The sequence below is a fragment of the Tarenaya hassleriana genome, unplaced genomic scaffold (genome assembly GCF_000463585.1).
Source record: "Tarenaya hassleriana unplaced genomic scaffold, ASM46358v1 Cleome2, whole genome shotgun sequence".
In the NCBI taxonomy this organism is placed as follows: domain Eukaryota; kingdom Viridiplantae; phylum Streptophyta; class Magnoliopsida; order Brassicales; family Cleomaceae; genus Tarenaya; species Tarenaya hassleriana.
This window is the reverse complement of record NW_010965372.1, coordinates 8,229,031-8,250,216: the sequence shown is the minus strand read 5'-3', so window position 1 is coordinate 8,250,216 and position 21,186 is coordinate 8,229,031. Positions and strand designations below refer to the sequence as shown.

General features: G+C 37.3%; 4 protein-coding genes across 5 annotated transcripts in view; all 4 read left to right on the top strand.

Annotated features, from left to right (window-relative positions):
• The first annotated feature begins 1,337 nt into the window (after window positions 1–1,337).
• On the top strand, window positions 1,338–4,314 carry LOC104813025. The gene is made up of 3 exons (XM_010540507.2): window positions 1,338–2,586; window positions 3,231–3,773; window positions 4,142–4,314. The coding sequence occupies exons 1-3, from the start codon at window positions 1,660–1,662 to the stop codon at window positions 4,244–4,246; spliced, it is 1,575 nt and encodes a 524-aa protein (XP_010538809.1). The 5' UTR covers window positions 1,338–1,659; the 3' UTR covers window positions 4,247–4,314.
• Window positions 4,315–5,879: 1,565 nt separating this feature from the next.
• Window positions 5,880–6,571, top strand: LOC104813024 (E3 ubiquitin-protein ligase RHA1B-like). The gene has a single exon (XM_010540506.1). It carries the CDS (start codon window positions 5,919–5,921, stop codon window positions 6,435–6,437), a length of 519 nt encoding a protein of 172 aa, XP_010538808.1. The 5' UTR covers window positions 5,880–5,918; the 3' UTR covers window positions 6,438–6,571.
• A 1,285-nt stretch (window positions 6,572–7,856) lies between these two features.
• On the top strand, window positions 7,857–13,855 carry LOC104813023 (beta-adaptin-like protein C). 2 transcript variants are annotated; one of them, XM_010540505.1, is made up of 16 exons: window positions 7,949–8,037; window positions 8,636–8,748; window positions 8,905–9,102; window positions 9,313–9,426; window positions 9,559–9,809; window positions 10,143–10,278; window positions 10,405–10,584; window positions 10,703–10,795; window positions 10,888–11,099; window positions 11,175–11,238; window positions 11,351–11,530; window positions 11,636–11,728; window positions 11,838–12,208; window positions 12,298–12,487; window positions 12,572–12,775; window positions 13,406–13,855. In XM_010540505.1, exons 3-16 carry the CDS (start codon window positions 8,944–8,946, stop codon window positions 13,715–13,717), a joined length of 2,559 nt encoding a protein of 852 aa, XP_010538807.1. In that variant the 5' UTR covers window positions 7,949–8,037; window positions 8,636–8,748; window positions 8,905–8,943; the 3' UTR covers window positions 13,718–13,855. The 2 variants fall into 2 exon arrangements, with proteins under 2 accessions (XP_010538806.1, XP_010538807.1); XM_010540504.2 differs by lacking the exon at window positions 8,636–8,748 and having other exon boundaries at window positions 7,857–8,037.
• A 2,394-nt stretch (window positions 13,856–16,249) lies between these two features.
• LOC104813363 (mitogen-activated protein kinase kinase kinase YODA-like) overlaps window positions 16,250–21,186 on the top strand; it is a 6,895-nt gene continuing 1,958 nt past the window's right edge. Inside the window, exons 1-6 of the mRNA XM_010540921.2 lie at window positions 16,250–16,480; window positions 18,469–19,177; window positions 19,264–19,986; window positions 20,334–20,421; window positions 20,569–20,631; window positions 20,923–21,086. Of these exons, the coding sequence (XP_010539223.1) occupies window positions 18,657–19,177; window positions 19,264–19,986; window positions 20,334–20,421; window positions 20,569–20,631; window positions 20,923–21,086 (1,559 nt within the window). The 5' untranslated portion in view covers window positions 16,250–16,480; window positions 18,469–18,656. The remainder of the gene's footprint in view (window positions 16,481–18,468; window positions 19,178–19,263; window positions 19,987–20,333; window positions 20,422–20,568; window positions 20,632–20,922; window positions 21,087–21,186) is intronic.

Sequence of the window (21,186 nt, the reverse complement as noted above, 5' to 3'; positions counted from 1 at the left end):
TTGGAGCTTACTGCAAGATGAGTGAGGGGTAATGGCGTCACCGTGAAGAGAAGAAGAGGCGAAGATCCTTCCACGACGCGGACAGATCAAATCGAGGATCGCTGCTACTGCCCTTCACTCCATCATTTCCGTCTTATCTAAAGCTAAATTATGATGATGATGATGATGATTGATGATCATGATCATGATGATCGATCATCATCCCCATCGAATGGATGATTTGTACGTAGAAATTAATATGCCTACATCGTGTTCTTGTTCTCCGTTTTGAGTACTTATATACATTCCCTTGTGTTTTATTTTGTAACTGTATGGTATTTGATTTAGAGATTTAATATCATTAATGATACTAGTTTTAGCAATAATCATTGTCTTAATCAAAATATTTATGAAGCGAATATATATATATATATATATCAAACTAAAATGAAATCTAGAGTTTAAGATTATTTCGGATTTAGAGTTGAAATTAAAGTTTAAAGTTTAGAGTTTTTGATTTATATGTTACGGTTTAAAAATTAGAATTAGAGAAAAATTAGAAACTCTTATAAGACGATTAAACTGGCAGTTATGAAGAAATTTTAGAAAACATAACATTATTCTTCTGAAATTTTTAATAAAACAATATTCCAATTTTCATCTCAAATCTCCATAATAATATTCACCGTCGTTACGTTATAGAGTAATAGGAAAAATGGTTGGTCAATACTAAGATTTAGAAGAACATGAGAGGGTGTAAGCGTCGACCGACATGATTATAGGAACAAGACACGGCTGCTTCCTAGAAAACCGGCTCCTTGTCGGCGGAAACATCGAACATTTTAAATATATTTAGTACTCCCTCCGTTTCTGCGATATTGCGAAGAATTTTGGTCCCATTTTTAGTTGAAATTCTCCATTTGATTAATGGCATTGTCTCCATTTTAATTTATGTTTTCAATTTTTCAATCTTAATTATTCAGAAAAAAATTCTTACTCGTTATTACCAGTTTTTTAAAGGTTAAAAAAAAGAAATTAAGCGAAATTTATTAAGTTATGGATTAAAAAAATATTATTATGAATTTGGAAGAGCTTGGGGTTTCTCATAGAGCTCGAAATGACACGTAGATTTTGACTTTACCGTGGAGCCCACATGATCAACGGCCAGACCTCTTATTTCTCCTCTCCTCTGACCACTCACTAATTAGAATTAGTATTTACTAATCACGATTACACACACATATTTCCCCAGTACCTCCCGTCACCTGCACACACCCAAACACATTTTTTTTTTACCAAAAAAAAAAAAAAAAAACTTTTTTGCTTAGAAAAAAAAAGGAATTCCCCATTTTTTCAATTTCTTTTGGGGTTTCTTTCTACTACTAGTGGAAGTGCGTTGCATTCCCTCTCCACCTTTACCTCTTTTCCACCCCTCTTGATCTTGAGGGACGACGAAAGAAAAAAAAAACAAACAATACCCCTCATTTTCTCGCGTTTGCTTTTATGGGTCTCTAGATTTTCATTCACATCGACCTTTTCTGGAAAGAAAGATCCAATTTTGTCGGTTAGATTTCATCTGGGCAAGAACCACCCGGAGAGGGGAAAGTTTTGATCTTTTCGTATATTCGAGAGAGACCCAGCATCAATAAAAGCTAGGGGCCATCGGTGAGGAAAAACTGGATGAAAGGCAATCAGAAAGATTCGCCCAAGAAATCGATATGGGATCGGATCTCGTCAGCTGCATCGTTACCCGGAATCGGGTCTGCAACCCGACCCATCCCCAAAGTCATGGTGTGGCTCATCCTCTTCATCTCCGTCACTTACATTACCTACACGCTCAAGCTCGTCTCCACCTCACGCGCCTGTGACGGTCCGAACCCCTTTTCCACCGTCTCCGCCGTCTCAGCCAACGGGTCCGATGCCTTGATCCGACCTAGGAAACAATCTCCCTCCTCCGCCGCCGGAGCTCTGCGGCGGCGCGAGCGGGGGGACTCCGCCGACGAGCCGACCGACCTCCGCCACGTTGTTTTCGGCATTGCGGCGTCGTCGAAGCTGTGGAAGCAGAGGAAGGAGTACATCAAGATCTGGTTCAAGCCCAAGTACATGCGAGTGTATGTGTGGCTCGACAAGGAGGTGAGGGCCGACGCCGGAGACAAGGACGAGCTTCCCCCGGTGAAAATCTCCGGCGACACTTCGTCTTTCCCGTACAAGAACAAGCAGGGACACCGGTCGGCGCTTCGGATCTCGCGGATCGTGTCGGAGACTCTGAGGCTGGGGCCGAAGAGCGTGAGGTGGTTCGTGATGGGGGACGATGACACGGTGTTCGTCACCGACAACCTGATCAGGGTTCTGAGGAAGTACGACCACGAACAGATGTATTACATCGGGAGCTTGTCGGAATCTCATCTCCAGAACATATTCTTCTCGTACGGAATGGCGTACGGAGGGGGAGGGTTCGCCATAAGTTATCCGCTGGCGAAGGCCCTGGGCAAGATGCAGGACCGTTGCATACAGAGGTATCCGGCGCTGTACGGATCCGATGACCGCATGCAAGCGTGCATGGCAGAGCTCGGTGTTCCTCTCACCAAAGAACTCGGCTTCCACCAGGTAAAGTTTTTACCTTTTCCGGCGAAATTCGGTAACTTTCGATGATTTCGCGAATTGGGTAAATCGATGATAATGGCTTTTACTGATACGGGTGATCTGTATTTGGTAGGATTGGCGATTTTTCTGGTAATTTTCTGAAACTGGGGGTACCTTTTCTGGATCAAAATCAACTTCTTTGATGATTTTGTCCGCCTTTTCGGACTTTAGAATTTAGGGTTTTGATGGCAAAGGTCACAACTGGAATCAGACTAGAGAATCTAGGGCTTTGGTCTTTGTTATGGTTATAAGATCATTATCATTAGCAGTGTGATTAGTTTGTTGTTTATATAAATCTGACTTTGTGTTCCTCTCACTATTTATTTATACTCTACGGTGACGCAACAGTTTATTAAATTTTAAAAATAATTATATTTTAATATAAACGTTTAAAGTTACGAAAGTAATTGAAATAAACAATGAACACTGCCCACTTCTACTTTGACCCATTAAGAGATCTTCTTCTCCCCCTTCATCACTCGCTCTCATGGCGCGTGTATCCCAAACCACCATTAGCACAGAATTAGATTCATTACCAATTCAAAGTAAGTACAATTTTTTTATACCAACGTTGGCTTTCAAGTTCTTGGTTCTGTCTCTGATTTCAGTACGATGTCTACGGGAATCTCTTCGGCCTCCTCGCTGCCCACCCGGTGGCTCCATTCGTATCGATGCACCATCTCGACGTGGTTGAGCCAATTTTCCCAAACACGACTCGGGTTAGGGCCCTTAAGCGACTAACAGTCCCGATGAAACTCGACTCGGCCGGACTTTTCCAGCAATCGATATGCTACGACAAGTACAAGAGCTGGACGATATCCGTCTCGTGGGGATACACAGTTCAGATATCCCGCGGGATTATATCGCCTCGGGAAATGGAAATGCCGTCTCGAACGTTCTTGAATTGGTACAAACGGGCAGATTACACGGCTTACGCTTTCAACACTAGGCCGGTTAGCAGGAATCCGTGCCAGAAACCGTTTGTTTTCTATGTCTCGAGTGCTAAACTCGACGTGCAAATGAACACGACGGTTAGCGAATACTCGAGACATCGGGTCCCGAGTCCTGATTGTCGTTGGAAGATTGCAAATCCAGCCGACGTTAATACCGTCGTCGTGTACAAGAAACCGGATCCTCATCTCTGGGATAGGGTAAGTGAATAATGGACATTGACTTTGTCTGTGTTTTACATGTGAAATTAGAGTGGTCATTTCCGGTTTGGGTTCGGTTCTCTTATTTGAATTTTAAAAAAAAAAACTATTTTCATCCCGTTAATTATATTGAATTTGGTCTAGTGCGGTTTTTATTAATAAAAAAATTATATTTAAAAAATCCATTTTTTCAATTATTTTTATTCTGTTAGAATTTGATTTTTTTTTCGAAGGTAATGATCATTCGATTTTTATACCGGATACGGTTATATGCTATTCGGATCGGTTTGGTTTGGTTTAGCTGAACCGAAGTGGCCACAAATTTGCTGTATCACTTTTGATAATTGGCATTTTGTGTTTTTGGGCAGTCACCAAGGAGGAATTGTTGCAGAGTGTTGCAATCGAAGAGGAGTAATACATTATGGATCAATGTCGGTTTATGCAGAGAAGGTGAAGTCACTGAGGTTAAATAATTTTCTGTTTTTTTTTTTCTCTCTTGTAATATATTTTTTTAAATGAAAAAAATAGTATTTTTAGTCTCTGTTTTTGTATCTTTTAATTTTGAGCGGTTATCTTTTGTATTTTATTATTCGAGGACCCAATTCTTCCGGTCCCCAAGGCGTTTTAGTGATACAAAATATGATTTTGTTGTGCTGTGTAGAAATTTATAACTCTATAATTAGTTTTTATTTTTATTTGGATTTATTTATCATTATAAACAAAAGAAAAAGGATATCTGATCTAAATTGCTTTTGTAATTTTTCGTAACCATTGCCAAAGCTTTTTGAAAAGTTTTCTTTATCACTTTTTTTATAAAAAAAAATATTCTCACTCTCATTGGTGGAACTTAAACAATGTGTTTGAGTGCCTTTCTGTCCAGTCATTCATACATTCGTATTAAAATAATTGGATTTTTTTAATAAATATAAATGATGCTTTTTTAATTGTCTAAAAATTAAAAAATAATTTGGTAACTATAAATAATATAAAATATAAAATTTAATAAATATGAAAGATATTTTTAATGAATTTAGAGAAAATATCTATTTGAAAAACTAAATTCAAAATCGAGTTCACGAATATTAAATTAATGGATAATTTTGTCTTTACATTAGCATATCATCATCACCTCGTGACATTTGAGGCAACGACGACAATAGAAGATAAGAGCTGACGCTGGTGGGTCCTCCTCCAAGATCTAATGTTTTTTTTTAATAAAAAATTAAACTTTGTAAAAACTGATGTTGTCCAATCCGGACATTCCACGTGACATCTTGATGTCCGATCGTGTAAATACTTTTAAAATTAAAGTGGATGTCTGGTTATTACTTTTAATGATATCTTAAACAGTGATTAATTTGTTTGGTTCGTGAACCTTGCCGATGGCTAAACTATCAATCGCATATCTTATTTAATTAAAATATGTTAATGACAGAAAACTATTCCAATAATATATTGTGAGGGTTAGTAGATCGTACACGTCTATCTGTATTGATGTTAATATGGATGGCATGTATTTATATAAATTTTATATTATTTTACTACAGTGATGATTTAATATTTGTAAAGCTTATAAAAAAACATTTTTATTATTCGAAACGAACCTAAGTATATAACATAAAGGTCAAGATATAGATATGTGGATAAATAATCGATGAGCTATCTGTCTTGAATCTGGAATTTTTATATTTTTATTACTCTTTTTTTTCATTTATGACTGATTTTATCATTTTCTTGAATATTTTTTTATAACTATATCCAATCTTTAATGCATTGATAAGCTTATATGCATCATTTTGAAGGTTGGAACTTCTGTCGACGTTAGTAAATATACTCATTATATATTATATATATATATATATATATATGGAAAACGTGTTGTTAAATCCCCGAATCTAATAGAGAATTACCATAAATTATATATGGATGGAAAATGTAGCGATGATATATAGTCTGCTATTAAATATTATATCTTTTAGAAAAAATATAAAGTTTTCCTAGTGGAACCTCCACTCCTACGCACCCATTACCCAATGCGCCATAATATAATATATACAATATATACACACACAGATATATATATAATGTGTGTGTGTGTCGTGCATATCTACTTCTATACTCCAAACTTAATCTCTCTGTCTATATATGGGGTCTCCGGTGGAATTCAAGGAGCTCCGGTTACCGGCGTTGGTGATTTACGCGCTTCAAGTCGTAGCTTTCTTCAGAGACCTCATCGCTACTCTCTGTCCGTACATCGGCTTGTCCGATTTCCAAGCACACGAGATCCGGCAACCCGACCCGGAACGTTTCGCCCGGCAATCTGTCTCCGCCGATGAAGCCGGTGGCGCGTGCCACGACGCGCTGGCTGGTCTCGCGGATAAGATCGTACCTGTGGTACGGTTCTCGGATCTCCGACCCGACCCGGGAGACTGCTGCGCGGTGTGTCTGACGGAGTTCGGTCCCGACGACGAGATCCGGCGGATCAGGAACTGCCGCCACGTGTTCCATCGGGGTTGTCTGGACCGTTGGATGGTTGACCACCACAAGATGACGTGTCCGGTTTGTCGTGACCGGTTTGTACCGGATGAGTTGATGGAAGATTTCATGCATTTGGTCTTGGGTTCCGGTCCGGATGTGTACGGACTCTACCGGTGGTGGTTTTGATTTTCCCTGAGCTCGAGTCACTTGTAATTATACTTATGTTGTAATTTACGTCATATTAGACCTATTTATTTTGACATATTTTGTGCGGAAGTCCAAAACTTTTTTTTTTTCATAACTAGTATGCAATTTTTTTATCGTGTCGAAAACCCATTTATTCCATCTGTTAAATAATTTGAAATGTTGTGGATTTAGGGAAAACTTAGTATATATGCCACATTGGACAATTTTGTATAGGTGCACGTTGTTCGATCCAAATTATTATAGAATATGTTGCGATATATAAAATCGACTATTATAATATATAGTGTATCGTGAAAATCTTATCAAATTTTAAAAATAGATATTTAGAAATTTTTTTAAATATTTGATTTAATCTTTAATTTATTTATTTACTTTGAGACTGTCACCTATTATAAATTATGAATAAATCATCACATTATTCCGCAAATCTTTGCGGAATAATTTTGGACATTTTTTTTTCCCAATACAATGTCACAGCTAAAAGTTATTCAATAACATTCTCTAGTCAGTACAGTATACTCTGGGATATAATAAATATTGATATTCCTTGAAAGTATGGGACATATTTATATATATAGATATAGATATAATATCGCACGTTCATATAATCAACCTATATTTTTTTTTAGTCTGTCATCATTTATATTGGTTGTGAGAAGTGCTAAAATGAAACTATGATATCTATCTATCTATATATATATCTTATATGCAGGAAATTTAAATACACGTATGTTATATGCAAGGAATTTAAATCAAACATCTAAGTCGAAACACAAAAGAGATCATATCAACGTTATATAACACAGAGAGGAGAGAAGAAAATGGTTCAAAGTTGCAATATTAATGGGGAGCCAAACGGATATGTACAGAAGTCGCGGCGGCGGGAAAAAGTTAACGGCAGGTGAAGATTCCGTCCAAGAGAGGCCACGCCGCCGTTAAAAAATCATTCTTCTGCCAAGTGGACGCTTTTGATTTTTTTTTTCCCCTGTATACGTTTCATGAAAAACTGCTTATGCGATTTTCAGACTCGCATACCATATTAAACATTCACAACATTCAATAATAAATAGAAGATATATTTTTATAAAAACAAGAATAATTTATTTTAATCTAAGAAAAATAAATAAAATTATAATAAATTCTAAAAAAAAAGAAATAACTCAACTAAACCGAACAAAATCTAACCAAATCATTTTTTTAAAATATATCCAGGGTACGTGTTTTTCCAATTTTGGCGTAAAACTTTTTAAATATTTCCGTATAAAATGTTACGATTAATTTTTGTACTTTTATATGTTTGGGCTCGAGGCCCAATTACACTTATTAATTACCAAAAAGCCCATCAATGAAGCTGCCCGTTGCTGGAGAAAAAACGCCAGCGGAGCCTTCCGTTGCAGCATTTCCGTCCGCTCTCTCTCTCTCTCTCTCTCGCGCTCGCTCGCTCGCTCATCGTGTCAGGCAAGAAGAAACGTGGAGGTCGAAGGGGGGAGGGATGAGCGGCCACGATTCCAAATACTTTTCTACAACGAAGAAGGGAGAGATCCCTGAGCTCAAAGAGGAGCTCAATTCCCAGTACAAGGTTCTTCTCTCAATCCATCTCTCTTTTATCTGACTCGCCGTCTATGCATATTGTTCTCGAATGGATCAGTGATCCGCCATTATTACGATTTCTGATTCCCGGTTGGTGATTCTCTTACTGGGGTTTCGCCCGTTGCTATGATTTTTCTTTTCTGGTAGATCTGCGTAGTTTTGGATTTGAATTCATTGGTTAATTTTGTTGCTTCTCAGTGGAATTATTTTCGGTATTCTGTGGAAAGATTGGTCGCGCGGTGTGTTAAGGTGTTACGCTCAACTATTTATTGGGAAATAACAAGAAATGTAAGAGAATTTTAGGGGTTTAAAGGCAAAATGTTCGCAGGAACGTGTGCAGTTTCCTAAGAACTGTGTTGGAAGTGATTCGTTTGATCCACATTGAACTTGGATCAAGGCAATTTTTTAGAGGATCAGAGGTTTACTCAGTGAACTGTTGTCTCCTTACAACTTCAATTGTTTTGGAAAGTAAGAGACCAATCCAATAAGCTAACTTGTGTTGGAACTTTCGACTTTTGTGGTTGCACCTGCTGATAAACGTACACAGAGTTCGGGCTTTGAATCTAAGAGATCTGTGTCCCGTGCAGATCTCAGTTTAAGTTGCCAGAGATAAGGAATAACAAAGGGCTAGTATTCAGATAAGAATCTTTATGTCATTTTATTATGCCGCAGTCATATCCAGTCTAACTCATATTTAACGGTATTCGTAGAGCTATTTTTCTTTACATTTCCCTTGCTCATAGTTACAATTCAGACATATGTGTACCGACTACCGACTCAAGTGGGGGAAATGCCCATTTTCTTACTTGCCTCGGTTTGTTTACCTTCCTTTTCTGTTGCCTTTGTTTTTTCCTAGGATAAGAGAAAAGATGCTGTTAAGAAGGTGATAGCTGCAATGACTGTCGGAAAGGATGTTTCATCACTTTTCACCGACGTAGTCAATTGCATGCAAACGGAAAATCTGGAGCTGAAGAAGCTTGTTTACTTGTATCTCATAAACTATGCTAAAAGCCAGCCAGATCTTGCTATTCTTGCTGTAAATACTTTTGTAAAGGTAAGACTCAAGCTATTTTCTGGTAATGTTGTTTTTCAATCAGTAGCCTAGGAAAGTTAGAACATCTAGTATGCGATGATTCCTTTGTTCTCTTGTGATTTGGAAACTAAAGTCTTCCATTGCACAATATATACAATTAGAAATTCGCTCGTTGAAATAATGTTATCGTATATCATATCATTATAAAATTTGTGCATTGCAATTCTGCAGGATTCACAGGATCCGAATCCGTTGATCCGTGCTTTGGCTGTACGGACAATGGGCTGCATTCGTGTGGATAAAATTACAGAATATCTGTGTGATCCTCTTCAGAAGTGTCTCAAGGTTGGGTTTTTAATGCCACCTTCTGGTTGGAATCTCGTATTAAGTATCCCTACTTCGATCAAGAATCTGTTTCATCTTGTTTGGTGAAAATTTTCTATTTATTTGCCTAACTTTTGCATGTTTTGTCATCAGGATGATGACCCATATGTCCGGAAGACAGCAGCTATTTGTGTTGCTAAGCTTTATGACATAAATGCTGAATTAGTTGAGGATAGGGGTTTCCTGGATGCCTTGAAGGATTTGATATCAGACAATAATCCAATGGTTGTTGCAAATGCTGTAGCTGCCCTTGCAGAAATTCAAGAGAATAGTACTAAACCCATCTTTGAGGTGAATAGTGCTACCCTTACAAAGCTTCTCACCGCTCTAAATGAATGCACAGAGTAAGTCCTTTCATCATTTCCATCTCCCTCATTTTCCGGCAATTGTAGTCGGATCCTTTTCGAGAAGCATTCAGCATTGTGATTACAACTGTTATAATCTGACGATTTCTAAAATATCATGCTTGTTGTGTTATGGCTTTCGGTTTGACCTATGCTTTTTTTTTTTTTTTATATTACTCGTATCCTCGGACTGTAGTATCTGTTATTTAAGATATTATATGCAGGCAGAGGATCATTGTTTTGACTGTTTAGGAACAGGCTGCATAAAATGGATATATTTGCCTAACTGGCTGGATTTTGTTGGTTCCGATTTTAATGCTTTGGTCATTGCAGGTGGGGTCAAGTTTTTATACTAGATGCTTTGTCAATGTATAAGGCGGCTGACCCTCGTGAAGCTGAAAACATTGTCGAGAGAGTTTCTCCGAGATTGCAGCATGCCAACTGTGCTGTTGTGCTCTCAGCTGTTAAGGTAAGATGCTTCCAATGGACTTTCTGTTTCCTGTGGTGCAATTTCATCCTTGATCGAACTTGTTTGTATAGACATCTATTATGCCTTGGACAATTTCCAATGATTTTTCTTTATTTCTTTTCGCAGATGATCCTTCAGCAGATGGAACTTATTACTAGTACAGATGTGATTCGAAATCTTTGCAAGAAGATGGCTCCGCCTCTTGTTACATTGCTTTCTGCGGAACCTGAGATACAATATGTTGCACTTCGTAACATTAACCTTATAGTCCAAAAGCGACCTACCATCCTTGCCCATGAAATTAAGGTACCTTAATCCTTAACCTCAAGACTCATATTACACCGTTGATGTATTCTTTCTTTATTTGATTTGCTGGAATTTGAGTAAAGATAGTGTGCTTATTTGTGATTCTGATTTTTTATAGGTCTTCTTCTGTAAGTACAATGATCCGATTTATGTTAAGATGGAGAAGCTGGAAGTTATGATAAAGCTTGCTTCTGATAGAAACATAGACCAGGTATCTTGAGTAAGCCATACCATCTGCTATACCTGTCAATCGTTTGGAATGTTCTGTCTATATGATGATGATTTCTGGTAAATGCTCTGTAGGTTCTTCTGGAGTTCAAAGAGTATGCCACAGAAGTTGATGTTGATTTTGTGAGAAAGGCTGTTCGTGCCATAGGCCGATGTGCCATCAAACTAGAAAGAGCAGCCGAACGTTGCATCAGTGTTTTGCTTGAGCTGATCAAGATCAAAGTGAATTACGTAGTTCAGGAGGCTATTATAGTCATCAAAGATATCTTCAGAAGATATCCAAACACGTAAGTTAATAAATTTTTATATTGTTGTTGCTGTGGCATTTTCTTAATCTTGGTGTATAACAAAATAATTTACAGATACGAGTCCATTATTGCAACGCTCTGCGAGAGTTTAGACACATTGGATGAACCAGAAGCTAAGGTAATGACCTCTTTCACATTTGATTGGTATGATACAGTTGAAGTTTCAGATCCAAATGATTAAATCTTGAATCGGTGAATTCATGCTCTTGCATTTGTTTGCATCTCATTAGGCATCCATGATATGGATCATCGGTGAATATGCTGAAAGAATCGACAATGCCGATGAACTTCTTGAAAGCTTCCTGGAGAATTTCCCTGAGGAACCTCCACAGGTCCAGTTGCAGTTGCTAACAGCGACTGTCAAACTGTTTTTGAAGAAGCCAACTGAAGGTCCTCAGCAAATGATTCAGGTTTTGCTATGCCGGTGTTGAAGCATATTTATCTCGTCCTGACTACTTCATGTCTATGTGTATTATATAAGACCGGCTTCTTTACCACTACGTTTCATTTTTCAGGTTGTATTGAACAATGCTACTGTAGAGACAGACAATCCTGATCTCAGAGATCGTGCATACATATACTGGCGTCTTCTCTCTACTGATCCTGAGGTGTTTACCCTTGATTCGTTATAGCCTCTGGTGGTCAGCTATTTCAATATTTTTTGGAACAAGTCATACGTGCGATTTCTAAAGACATTGATGTTTGCCTTCTGACTAGGCGGCTAAAGATGTCGTTCTGGCTGAAAAGCCCGTCATAAGCGATGATTCAAACCAGCTTGACCCATCCCTTTTAGATGAGCTTCTTGCAAACATTGCTACCTTGTCCTCTGTGTATCACAAGCCACCTGAGGCTTTTGTGACCCGCTTGAAGACCACAGTTCAGAAAACTGAAGACGAGGACTATGCTGAAGGGAGTGAAGCAGGATTCTCTGAGACATCTGCTCATCCTGCTGATCCCGCAGGTTCTCCTCCAGTCACCGCAAGACAAGCAGCTCCTGCTCCTGCTCCTCCGCCTGATCTGTTAGGTGACCTAATGGGATTAGATAATGCGGCAATTGTCCCCTCTGATCAACCCGAAACTCCAACTGGGTGAGTATGCTTCGAAATGATGCAACTCTTTTTTTCATTTGTTTTTATATGCTCGTAGCGGTCATCTGATTTTCCGAGCTTGATTGCAGTCCACCATTGCCCGTTCTCCTACCAGCATCGACTGGTCAAGGTTTGCAGATTAGCGCTCAATTAACTCGAAGGGATGGACAAGTATTCTACAGCATGCTTTTCGAGAACAACTCACAAATTTTGCTTGATGGTTTCATGATTCAATTCAACAAAAATACGTTTGGCCTTGCAGCTGCCGGACCACTTCAGGTAATGAACTCATCATTGCAGAACAAAAGTTTAGTTTTGGATCTCAAAGCTGAAATTGATGTAAGTATGTTGTCCGTCCTTTAGATTCCGCCTCTGCAACCTGGAACATCTGCAAGGACAATGCTGCCTATGGTATTGTTCCAGAACATGTCTGCCGGTCCTTCCAGCTCGCTTTTGCAAATCGCGGTTAAAAACAATCAGCAGCCTGTCTGGTACTTCAACGGAAAGATCTTACTTCACGCCCTCTTCATGGAAGATGGCAAGATGGAACGCGGAAATTTCCTCGAGGTAATTCAATCTTCCACCTGCATTAGTCTCCCCGTAATTGCATTCCCAACCTTCATATCGGTTTCAATAACTAATACACTGTAGGAGCATATACAAATGTGCGAGACAGGGTTGGAAACCCCCCCCCCCCTGAATTTTTGTCGTAGGGTTATAATGTGAGCAAAATTCGAAAAGCGGATTCGAATTCGGATAATTGGGTCAGAGATCGGATATTAATCTCTGGTACTCGAAGAAATAGTAAAATGACTTTTTACCCCATGTTTTAGGGATATCACGGTCTTGAAATTTCGGGTTTGGATTCGCGTAATTTGAAAATTTTGGGTAGCCGAAGAGTATATATGATTTTTATTTTGAAATTTTCTATTTAAACTTGGGTTTGGATACCCATGATACTAAAAAATAATTGGGTACCTGACCGGAATGGATCTGAAATCGTGTAATATCTCTTGAGACCCGAGATGTCGGGGCGGTTTTCGGATAACCCGAAAATCTCGATACTCGACCTGTGCCCACTCTCCTAATGTTCAATACACGGGTTCGAATCATTGAGTTTCTAAGATTAGCTAAAAAAACCCTGGTTCTTCAGATTCAATTCAACAACTATTGTTTTCTTTCCGTCATATAACGCAGACATGGAGATCATTGCCGGATTCAAACGAGGTTCAGAAGGAATTCCAAGGGATCACGATCACGAGCGTGGAATCGACGCTGGATTTGCTATCGGGGTCGAACATGTTCTTCATAGCGAAGCGTAAGAACGGGAAGCAGGACGTGCTCTATCTGTCGGCGAAGCTGCCGAGAGGAGTGCCGTTGCTAATAGAACTGACGGCGGTGGTCGGCCACCAAGGCCTCAAATGCGCCGTCAAGACTCCATCCCCTGAGATGGCCCTTCTCTTCTTCGAAGCCCTCGAGCTTCTTCTCCTCCTCCACCTCAAGCCTTGATCTGCCTCTTTAAGGTAACTTAATAAACCTTATTCTTTTTTTTTTGTGTGGAGAAATTCAGTTTAGTTGTGTATATGTAATCTCTCTGTTTGTTGCCTAAAGTTTCTAAATTTTATTTGCCCCGCTTGAACCCTTTTATTATGCTTTTGTTTTTTCGGTGGAGAAAAATGGGTTTCGTTTTTTTTGTTGTGTGCTTGAACTTTTTTTTTTTGGGAATTGGGGCTTGCTTCTATTTTACATTTTATTTTATTTTTTTAAAATATTAAAAAAAACTTATATGTAAATGTCATACTATGTGATGTATTCGATGGACGACGGAAGTTTTAGAGAGACGTATTATGTGTAGATAACGTGTACTGTGTATATTATATTTTTTCATTATTTTTGCTCTATTTAATTTTCGGTTTTTTTATATTTTGTTTTGCTCCTAATCTTTCTGGTGTCGATTCTATATATAATCACAGTTTTAGAATATGGTATAATAAAAAAATTATATGAGCGATAAGATAAAAGCAAACTTTTGGAATAATTATTGAGAATCGGTCTAAAAGATCCTGGACGAATGGTCAAGTTTTGGATAGGAGATAATTTTTGAGTGTTCGATTCCTTACTGGTGGGGAGAGAGGTAATATTTGGGCTTATATGATCCATATATAAAGGCTGTTTTCGGGCTGAATGTTTACCTAGTCAATACGTCTGAAGGATATTCGGTTATAAAAAAAATGATTGAGAATCGTAATTTTATTAAAAAAAACACAATTTATAAATATAGATTTAGCCTATATTTGTAAAAGAATTTGCACAACAAACCAAACCCAGCCCATGATTTTATGATATCAGGGCATTAATGATAGGTCTGTATTGATGGGCCGACAGTTATTTGGCGTTGATGATTTACTTTTGTCTTCTAATATTGCATCATGATGTACTTGCTTTATTTGGCAATTTTGCTTGCCTATTATATATTTAATAATATATTTAGAATTAAAAAAATTTCCATATTATTTGGGTGCAAAAATTCAGCACATCTAAATTCACTGAATTTAACACGCTTGAACTTATCCTTTGAAGCTATTTATGGAACTGGTATGATCTATAATGGATATATATTTTAAAACTTACTTCAATTAGTTTTTTATAACTAAATCTAACGACATTGATAAAAATAAATAAAATAAGAACTAAACCTGACAAGAGATAAACACAATAATTAATAATCGGAAATTATATGCATATTTTATTTATAAACTGATATTGATGTCCTAAAATTGCGAGTGTTTAATTTATATTTTAAAAAAATGAGAAAATAAATCAATTTTTTGTGATTTTATAAAACTAATTATTACTATTTATCTAAGGAAGTATATTGCAGATTATAGTTTATATTTCAATGAAATTATTATATATTGGGTACTTCAGCTAACTTTCCGTCCAAAAGATTTAAATAATATTCATTTCAACAGATAAAATATTTGTATTCAGAGTATAGTAAATATATAAACTTATGTGAAAATAATGTATATAAATCATATAAATAAGGAAGAAGTATAGGACTAACTGCCAAATGTAACAAATACACTATATTTGCATAATGTTTTTTTTATCAATATGGTTTTTATAGTATATATATACTATATTTGCAATTTTGCATAATGTTTATGGTTTATGTATTTACTACCTCGATTTTATATTCATAGAATTTTACATAAAACCATATTGATAAACCGACAATCATCCTAAAATAACATTGATATTCTAATAAGGAATTCAGATTAAAAAAATAAAGTAAAAATCATTTACTCTTTATTTATTTTATTTACAGAACTTTTACGTGATAATAACTTATTTTGTACACATGTATTATTATATAATCATTTTAACAATAATATTTTATATAATACGTATATATATATATATATATATATATTCCAATAACCGAGAGATATTTCTACTTTACTCAATCATATATTGCAAACTTTTACCCAAATCATAATACTCCCTCATAGATGAAGTTTTAGAACAATTTTTTGTTTCAAAATAAATATCGTTTTTCGATTTTCAATGTGCTTTTTAATATTTTTTTCCAAATTTACTTTTAATTAATAATATTTAAATATTTTGCATGCCTAGAAATAATAATTATCTATGCAATAAATAAGGGTATTTTGGTTAAAACACTATTTTTCTTAATTTGTGTGTCGTATTCTTAAACGATATTTAAAATGAAACGGATGTATATATTTTAAAATTTTTAACATAGCACTTTTCTATGTACCACAATTATGATTAGTATTATTTTTTGTTATGCTTTGGGGCGATCACGTAATTAAGTGCTTCTTGTAACACGGTGACAGCTACATCATAGCCAACAAATCTACAAAAGCAATTGTGAGCACCAAAACCAACGGTGTCGATCTCGTGTTTGGTTTTATTATCATGCGCTGCGTAACACACAATCAATGCCACGTCAGCGATAATTTTTTATATATCGTTTATTAAGAGAAATATACAGTTACTGCAACATTTTCTCTCTCTAAAATTACATTGGATGCACAAGCACCCTCTCTCTTGGTGGCTTCTCTCTCTGCATTTCCTGACTTTCCATCTACAGAAGCTTTGGTCGGCAAGTGCTGAGGATTCATACGAGCTGTATATATAGGTTGTGTAAGTGATGGTTTGGGATCTTCATCCTGTTCTTCTCGGGTCTCGTTGTTCTCTCTCGGGTCCTCGAGGTGCTTGGTGGGTCGGGAGCTGCATGATATGGTATAGATTCTTCGCGAGATTTTACATTTCGTGAAATTTCTGCATTTTTTATGGGTTTTTATGGCAGTTAGGCCTGAGTGATTATGGTTCTGTGCTTCGATTTGACGCTAGGTTTCATTACTTTTGAATCCTTTTTTGCGGTTTCTTTTCTGTTTATGCAAATGCATCACTGTTCTTATGAATATGGGCGATAATAACGTGGTATTTGTGAAATTACTGAAATATACTTCTCAAATTGCTGGAACCGCGTCTTTGTGTGGGTATTTGTTGATATTGATGCTAGTGATGTTGGATTGCTGGTAATCGTGATGATAATGCCTTTGCAGAGTTGGGGAGTTTCAGAAGAATCAGAACTGTTAAAATGTATCTCCGTTCTAGATTGAAACTCCGGTTTTAAATATAATGCAGTTGCTTGTTGCTTGTGGGTGATCGGCTCGTTTTTGTTAAAACTTGAGAAAATTCGATCTTTTTTGTTGTACTGAAGTTTTGAAATGGGTTATATGGTGGGTTATTTTGTTGTGATGTATATAGTGTTTTCATTCAAACTGTGTGATGTAACATGCGAGTGATGGACCCTTTCTCAACCTTAGTAAATGCTGTTTTCTAATCGATGTTAACATGAGAAAACTGATAGATTTGCTCTCTTTTCAGATTAAGAAGTTCTCCTTGTAAAATTCTTTATATTACTTGTTTAGGTTTATGGTTGTAGAACCGATGTATATATTATCATGTACTGTCGTAAAAAGTGGTCGATATCAGTGGATGGTTATATTTACGTAGAAAATCTGTTCAGATGAATCATTCTCTCGTTCGGTTATGATATATCTGACACGAATAGTCGATATGCTCTAGCCTTCTACTTTTTGCAGTATTGGTACGAGGAAATTATTACGTTATTTCTTTTTCTTTTGTAATGGCGGTTTTCATCTTGCGAGTTTTGGGGTGATTTTATGAATGTTAGCCTCCTTTTAAGCCAAGTAAAAGGGGTTTTCTGGGCTGTAATCCCAGGTTTATTAAGGTGTCTAAAATGGTTTTCATATTATTTCTGGAATTGAGTTATGTCGATTTTCTTATTTTATTTTTTGTGATTGGCTTAGGTCATTAGGTGTATTTGGTCTTTGTGAGCGAGGTAATACATTCACCGTTCTTGAAGTTCTAGCGCTGCTTTATGTGTGTATTGTATTTGAGGAGTTATGGTCCCATTTTAATCTAAGGAAGAGTAACCTTGAAGGTTTTTATCCACAGACCACAGTACATTCCCTTGCATTGTCATGGAGCATATCAGATGTAGATTGTTATATGCATCACAAGCCCTTTTCATTTTCAGTTATCGAATGCAACTATGCAAACAATTTAAAAGTGCTTGTTTGGGTGCATGTAATCCTTCTAAGAAAGCTCTGATGTTTGAGTTATTGCTTTCAATAGATGTTACATTTACTATTATTGCTTGAATTGGAAGGTTAACGTGGCGTTATGTGTTCTCTGGCATGCTCAATTTTGTGGCATTTTAACCTCTATGAAGGGCTTGGTTTCCATGTCTATACTTCTAGGCATGCTATATGCATTGCCTTTTATAGCTATCTCTAAATTTCTGTATCAAGTCTAGAATGTTTTCCGCAGAATATGCTTGAGATTCTGATTTCGTTTCATATGCGTGCATGAATACATGCATGCATGCATATTGCATGCACGTAAGTGAAGTAGTAGTTCGAGTGGTTTGTTCTTTTAATTTTTTTTCCTGGCTTAAGGCTGCAACTCATGGTATATTTTATCGTATTTGTGATTATAGATCCCATTTTGGTGTCTACCACTGGGATGTGAATGAACAATGATCACGGCAAACATGAATCATAAAATTGAATATTCTTAGATTGTTGCATCTTAGCTGTCGAATGTAAACATGATCGCATCCATTAGACTTGTTGTTTTCTGTCAATTATTATCATAATTAAAAATTTTAAGAGGCTGACTTTGAAGCTTTTCGACAGGTTTGGTTGTACACAATGGTTCTGCAGCAGTCTTCACTCTGCACCTTTAACTATTAGGCAGTTTTGTTGCCATCCTTTTGTGCTGAATTTAATGGAGTTTCGGGAAATCATTTATAACCTACCGCTAATGCAGCCTTTAGCCTTGGATTTATAGTTAGCTCCTCTACCCGCACGGTTCTTTCACAAGTATGCCTACTTGGCGGGGAAAGTCCACCCCCAAGAATGGAAAATGGAAATCAAAATGGGAAAGTTTTCTTGACACCCTAAATCGGAAACTTCGTTTATCATCAGCAAGAAGAACAGCCAACCGATCACAAGGAACCCACAGGCGACACAACGATAGCATTTCGGAAAGAGGGTTCCGAACTTGGGTGCCATCAACGCCTCCATCACCTTCTGCAGCCGTATCACGATGTCAAAGTTTTGTTGGGACACCTCTTGCCCAACCGCTTCCGCTTCCGCTTCCGCTTCCTAGAGCAAATAGTCCCACCATTTGTTGCACAGATAAACCAGAGTGTGATTTAGATTCTAAGCAACTGCTGTTTTCACCTCCTCCTGATGCTGATTCTGTGGAGGGTTACATAGCTACAGCTTCCATTTCTAGTGGTAGCTCCATCGAGAGTGATGATCCATCTGATTCTCGTCTTTTAAGTCCTTTAACATCGGATCATGATAATGGGATAAAAATTGCTTCAAACAGCCCATCAAGGTAATGCTTGTGTTTTATCCGTATCTATTCTCTTCTCTCTTTCTGCCTCCTTTAGAAACTGACAAAACTTGTTCTTTCTTCTGAAGTAACAAGCACAGGAATCGATCAGCTATCAATTATAGAACCACAGCAGAGTCCCTGATGCCAACATATGTTTCCTGTAGTGATCAGGATAAGCGTTTTTCGACCGCTTCTCCAAAACGGCAACCACTATTCGCTGATATGCAGAATTTACAGATAACACAAGATGTTCTTACCAGTGCTCCAGGAAGTACGATTTCAAGTCCTAGGAATCCAGAACCACAGTTTGCATTAGATCATGGTTTGTTGAAGGGTAACACTCGCCCAGATATAACCTTGCTTGGATCTGGGCATTGCTCAAGTCCTGATTCGGGTTCTGATCATATTTCGATTGGTGGAGATTTTTCTGGACAGCTCCTTCAGCCACAAAATAGGGGCAGCCCCCAGTGTTCCCCAGTAGCTAGCCCAGGAATGAAAAGCCCTAGTCCCAACTCAGGTATACAGAGTGTGACTGTTACCCCACTTCATCACCGAGCTGGTGGACCAAGCTCTGAATCATCCATGTTACAGCCTGAAGACAGAAGACAGCGCAGCCACCAGTTGCCCCTTCCCCCCATATCAATCCCCAAAACCTCTTATTTTTCTCCCAACTATCTGAGAGCTACATCTCCGACGGTCCCTCGAAGTCCTTCTAGGGCAGAGACATCAGCAAGACCAGGGCCACGATGGAAGAAAGGGCGTTTGCTAGGTAGTGGTTCCTTTGGATTTGTCTATCTTGGTTTTGACAGGTCAGTAGCTAGTTTCACTAATCTTGAATTTTTACCTCCATGCTTATGTTCCTTCATTATTTGCTTGAATGCGGTATCCATCAGAGCTTTAGTGTTAGTCTACCATTTAAACTTTAGGAGTTATTCTGAAAATGTAATCAAATTGTTCATAAGCATGCATTTTATAGTGTTATTGATTTAAACTTTCTCTAAATTTGAGTTATATACATCTATGTTTCTTGTTGGATAGATTTTCCCAAAGTTTTTATTTTTACATTATATATTTAGTTATCCAATGCATGGATAATGCTTTCCTTTTTCGAAGTTTTTATGCTTCGATAGTCGATACCCTCTTTTTTGATCCTCAGGGAAAGTGGTGAGATGTGCGCTATGAAGGAGGTTACTTTATTTCCAGATGATTCAAAGTCCAAGGAGAGTGCACAACAACTTAATCAGGTATCTTGGAGGTTGCATCTTTGCTTTACTGCCTTCTGGGAGTTTTATGGTCAAATAAGTCATGTATTGTCCTCAAAGTATATGCCCTCTTTACAACTTGGACAGGAGCCACTGTTATCTTATTCTCAACAGAAAGTTTTCTTGCAGGAGATAGCCATGCTAATCTGTTTGAGACACCCAAATATTGTGCGATACTATGGCTCTGAAACTGTAAGTTCTTATTTATATGGCTTTTGTATTGTGAAACTAGCATATGAAAAAGAGATTGATGTACCCTTTGTGATGTTTGGATAATGATATAAGCTATAAATAGCATACTTGGGAAGAATATACCTGATTTAGGAAAAAATCGCTCACATTGCCAATCGACTTTAGGTTTGGGTTTCAGATTATATGTTTTTTTTTGTTGGACAAATAATGGTGGTAAATGTAGAATTGGTGCAAGAACCAATTCATGCACTCTGTGACAAGAACTTGTTTTTTTGTGTTTTTGGCTGAAAGAAGATAGGTGAAAAGCTCTACATATACTTGGAGTATGTCTCAGGTGGTTCTATCTATAAACTTCTTCAAGAGTATGGGAAGTTTGGTGAGAATGCAATCCGCAGTTATACACAGCAGATTTTGTCGGGACTAGCTTATCTGCATTCTAAGAACACCATTCATAGGTGAGTTTCTTATGTAAGTGATGATGAACTGTGAACTAATTGTGGTTGTTGGTCTGTCGTCCAACTCAATAAGTTTTTTTTTTTTTTTTTTTTTTTGAAA

Bases quoted from the DNA above. Each gene is read 5' to 3' on its own strand.
- LOC104813025 (XM_010540507.2), top strand. From the start codon at position 1,660: ATGAAAGGCAATCAGAAAGATTCGCCCAAGAAATCGATATGGGATCGG. The intron at 2,587-3,230 runs GTAAAGTTTTTA...CTCTGATTTCAG, and splicing joins AAGAACTCGGCTTCCACCAG to TACGATGTCTACGGGAATCT. The intron at 3,774-4,141 runs GTAAGTGAATAA...GTTTTTGGGCAG, and splicing joins ATCCTCATCTCTGGGATAGG to TCACCAAGGAGGAATTGTTG.
- LOC104813024 (XM_010540506.1), top strand. From the start codon at position 5,919: ATGGGGTCTCCGGTGGAATTCAAGGAGCTCCGGTTACCGGCGTTGGTG.
- LOC104813023 (XM_010540504.2), top strand. From the start codon at position 7,951: ATGAGCGGCCACGATTCCAAATACTTTTCTACAACGAAGAAGGGAGAG. The intron at 9,103-9,312 runs GTAAGACTCAAG...GCAATTCTGCAG, and splicing joins CTGTAAATACTTTTGTAAAG to GATTCACAGGATCCGAATCC. The intron at 11,239-11,350 runs GTAATGACCTCT...GCATCTCATTAG, and splicing joins TGGATGAACCAGAAGCTAAG to GCATCCATGATATGGATCAT.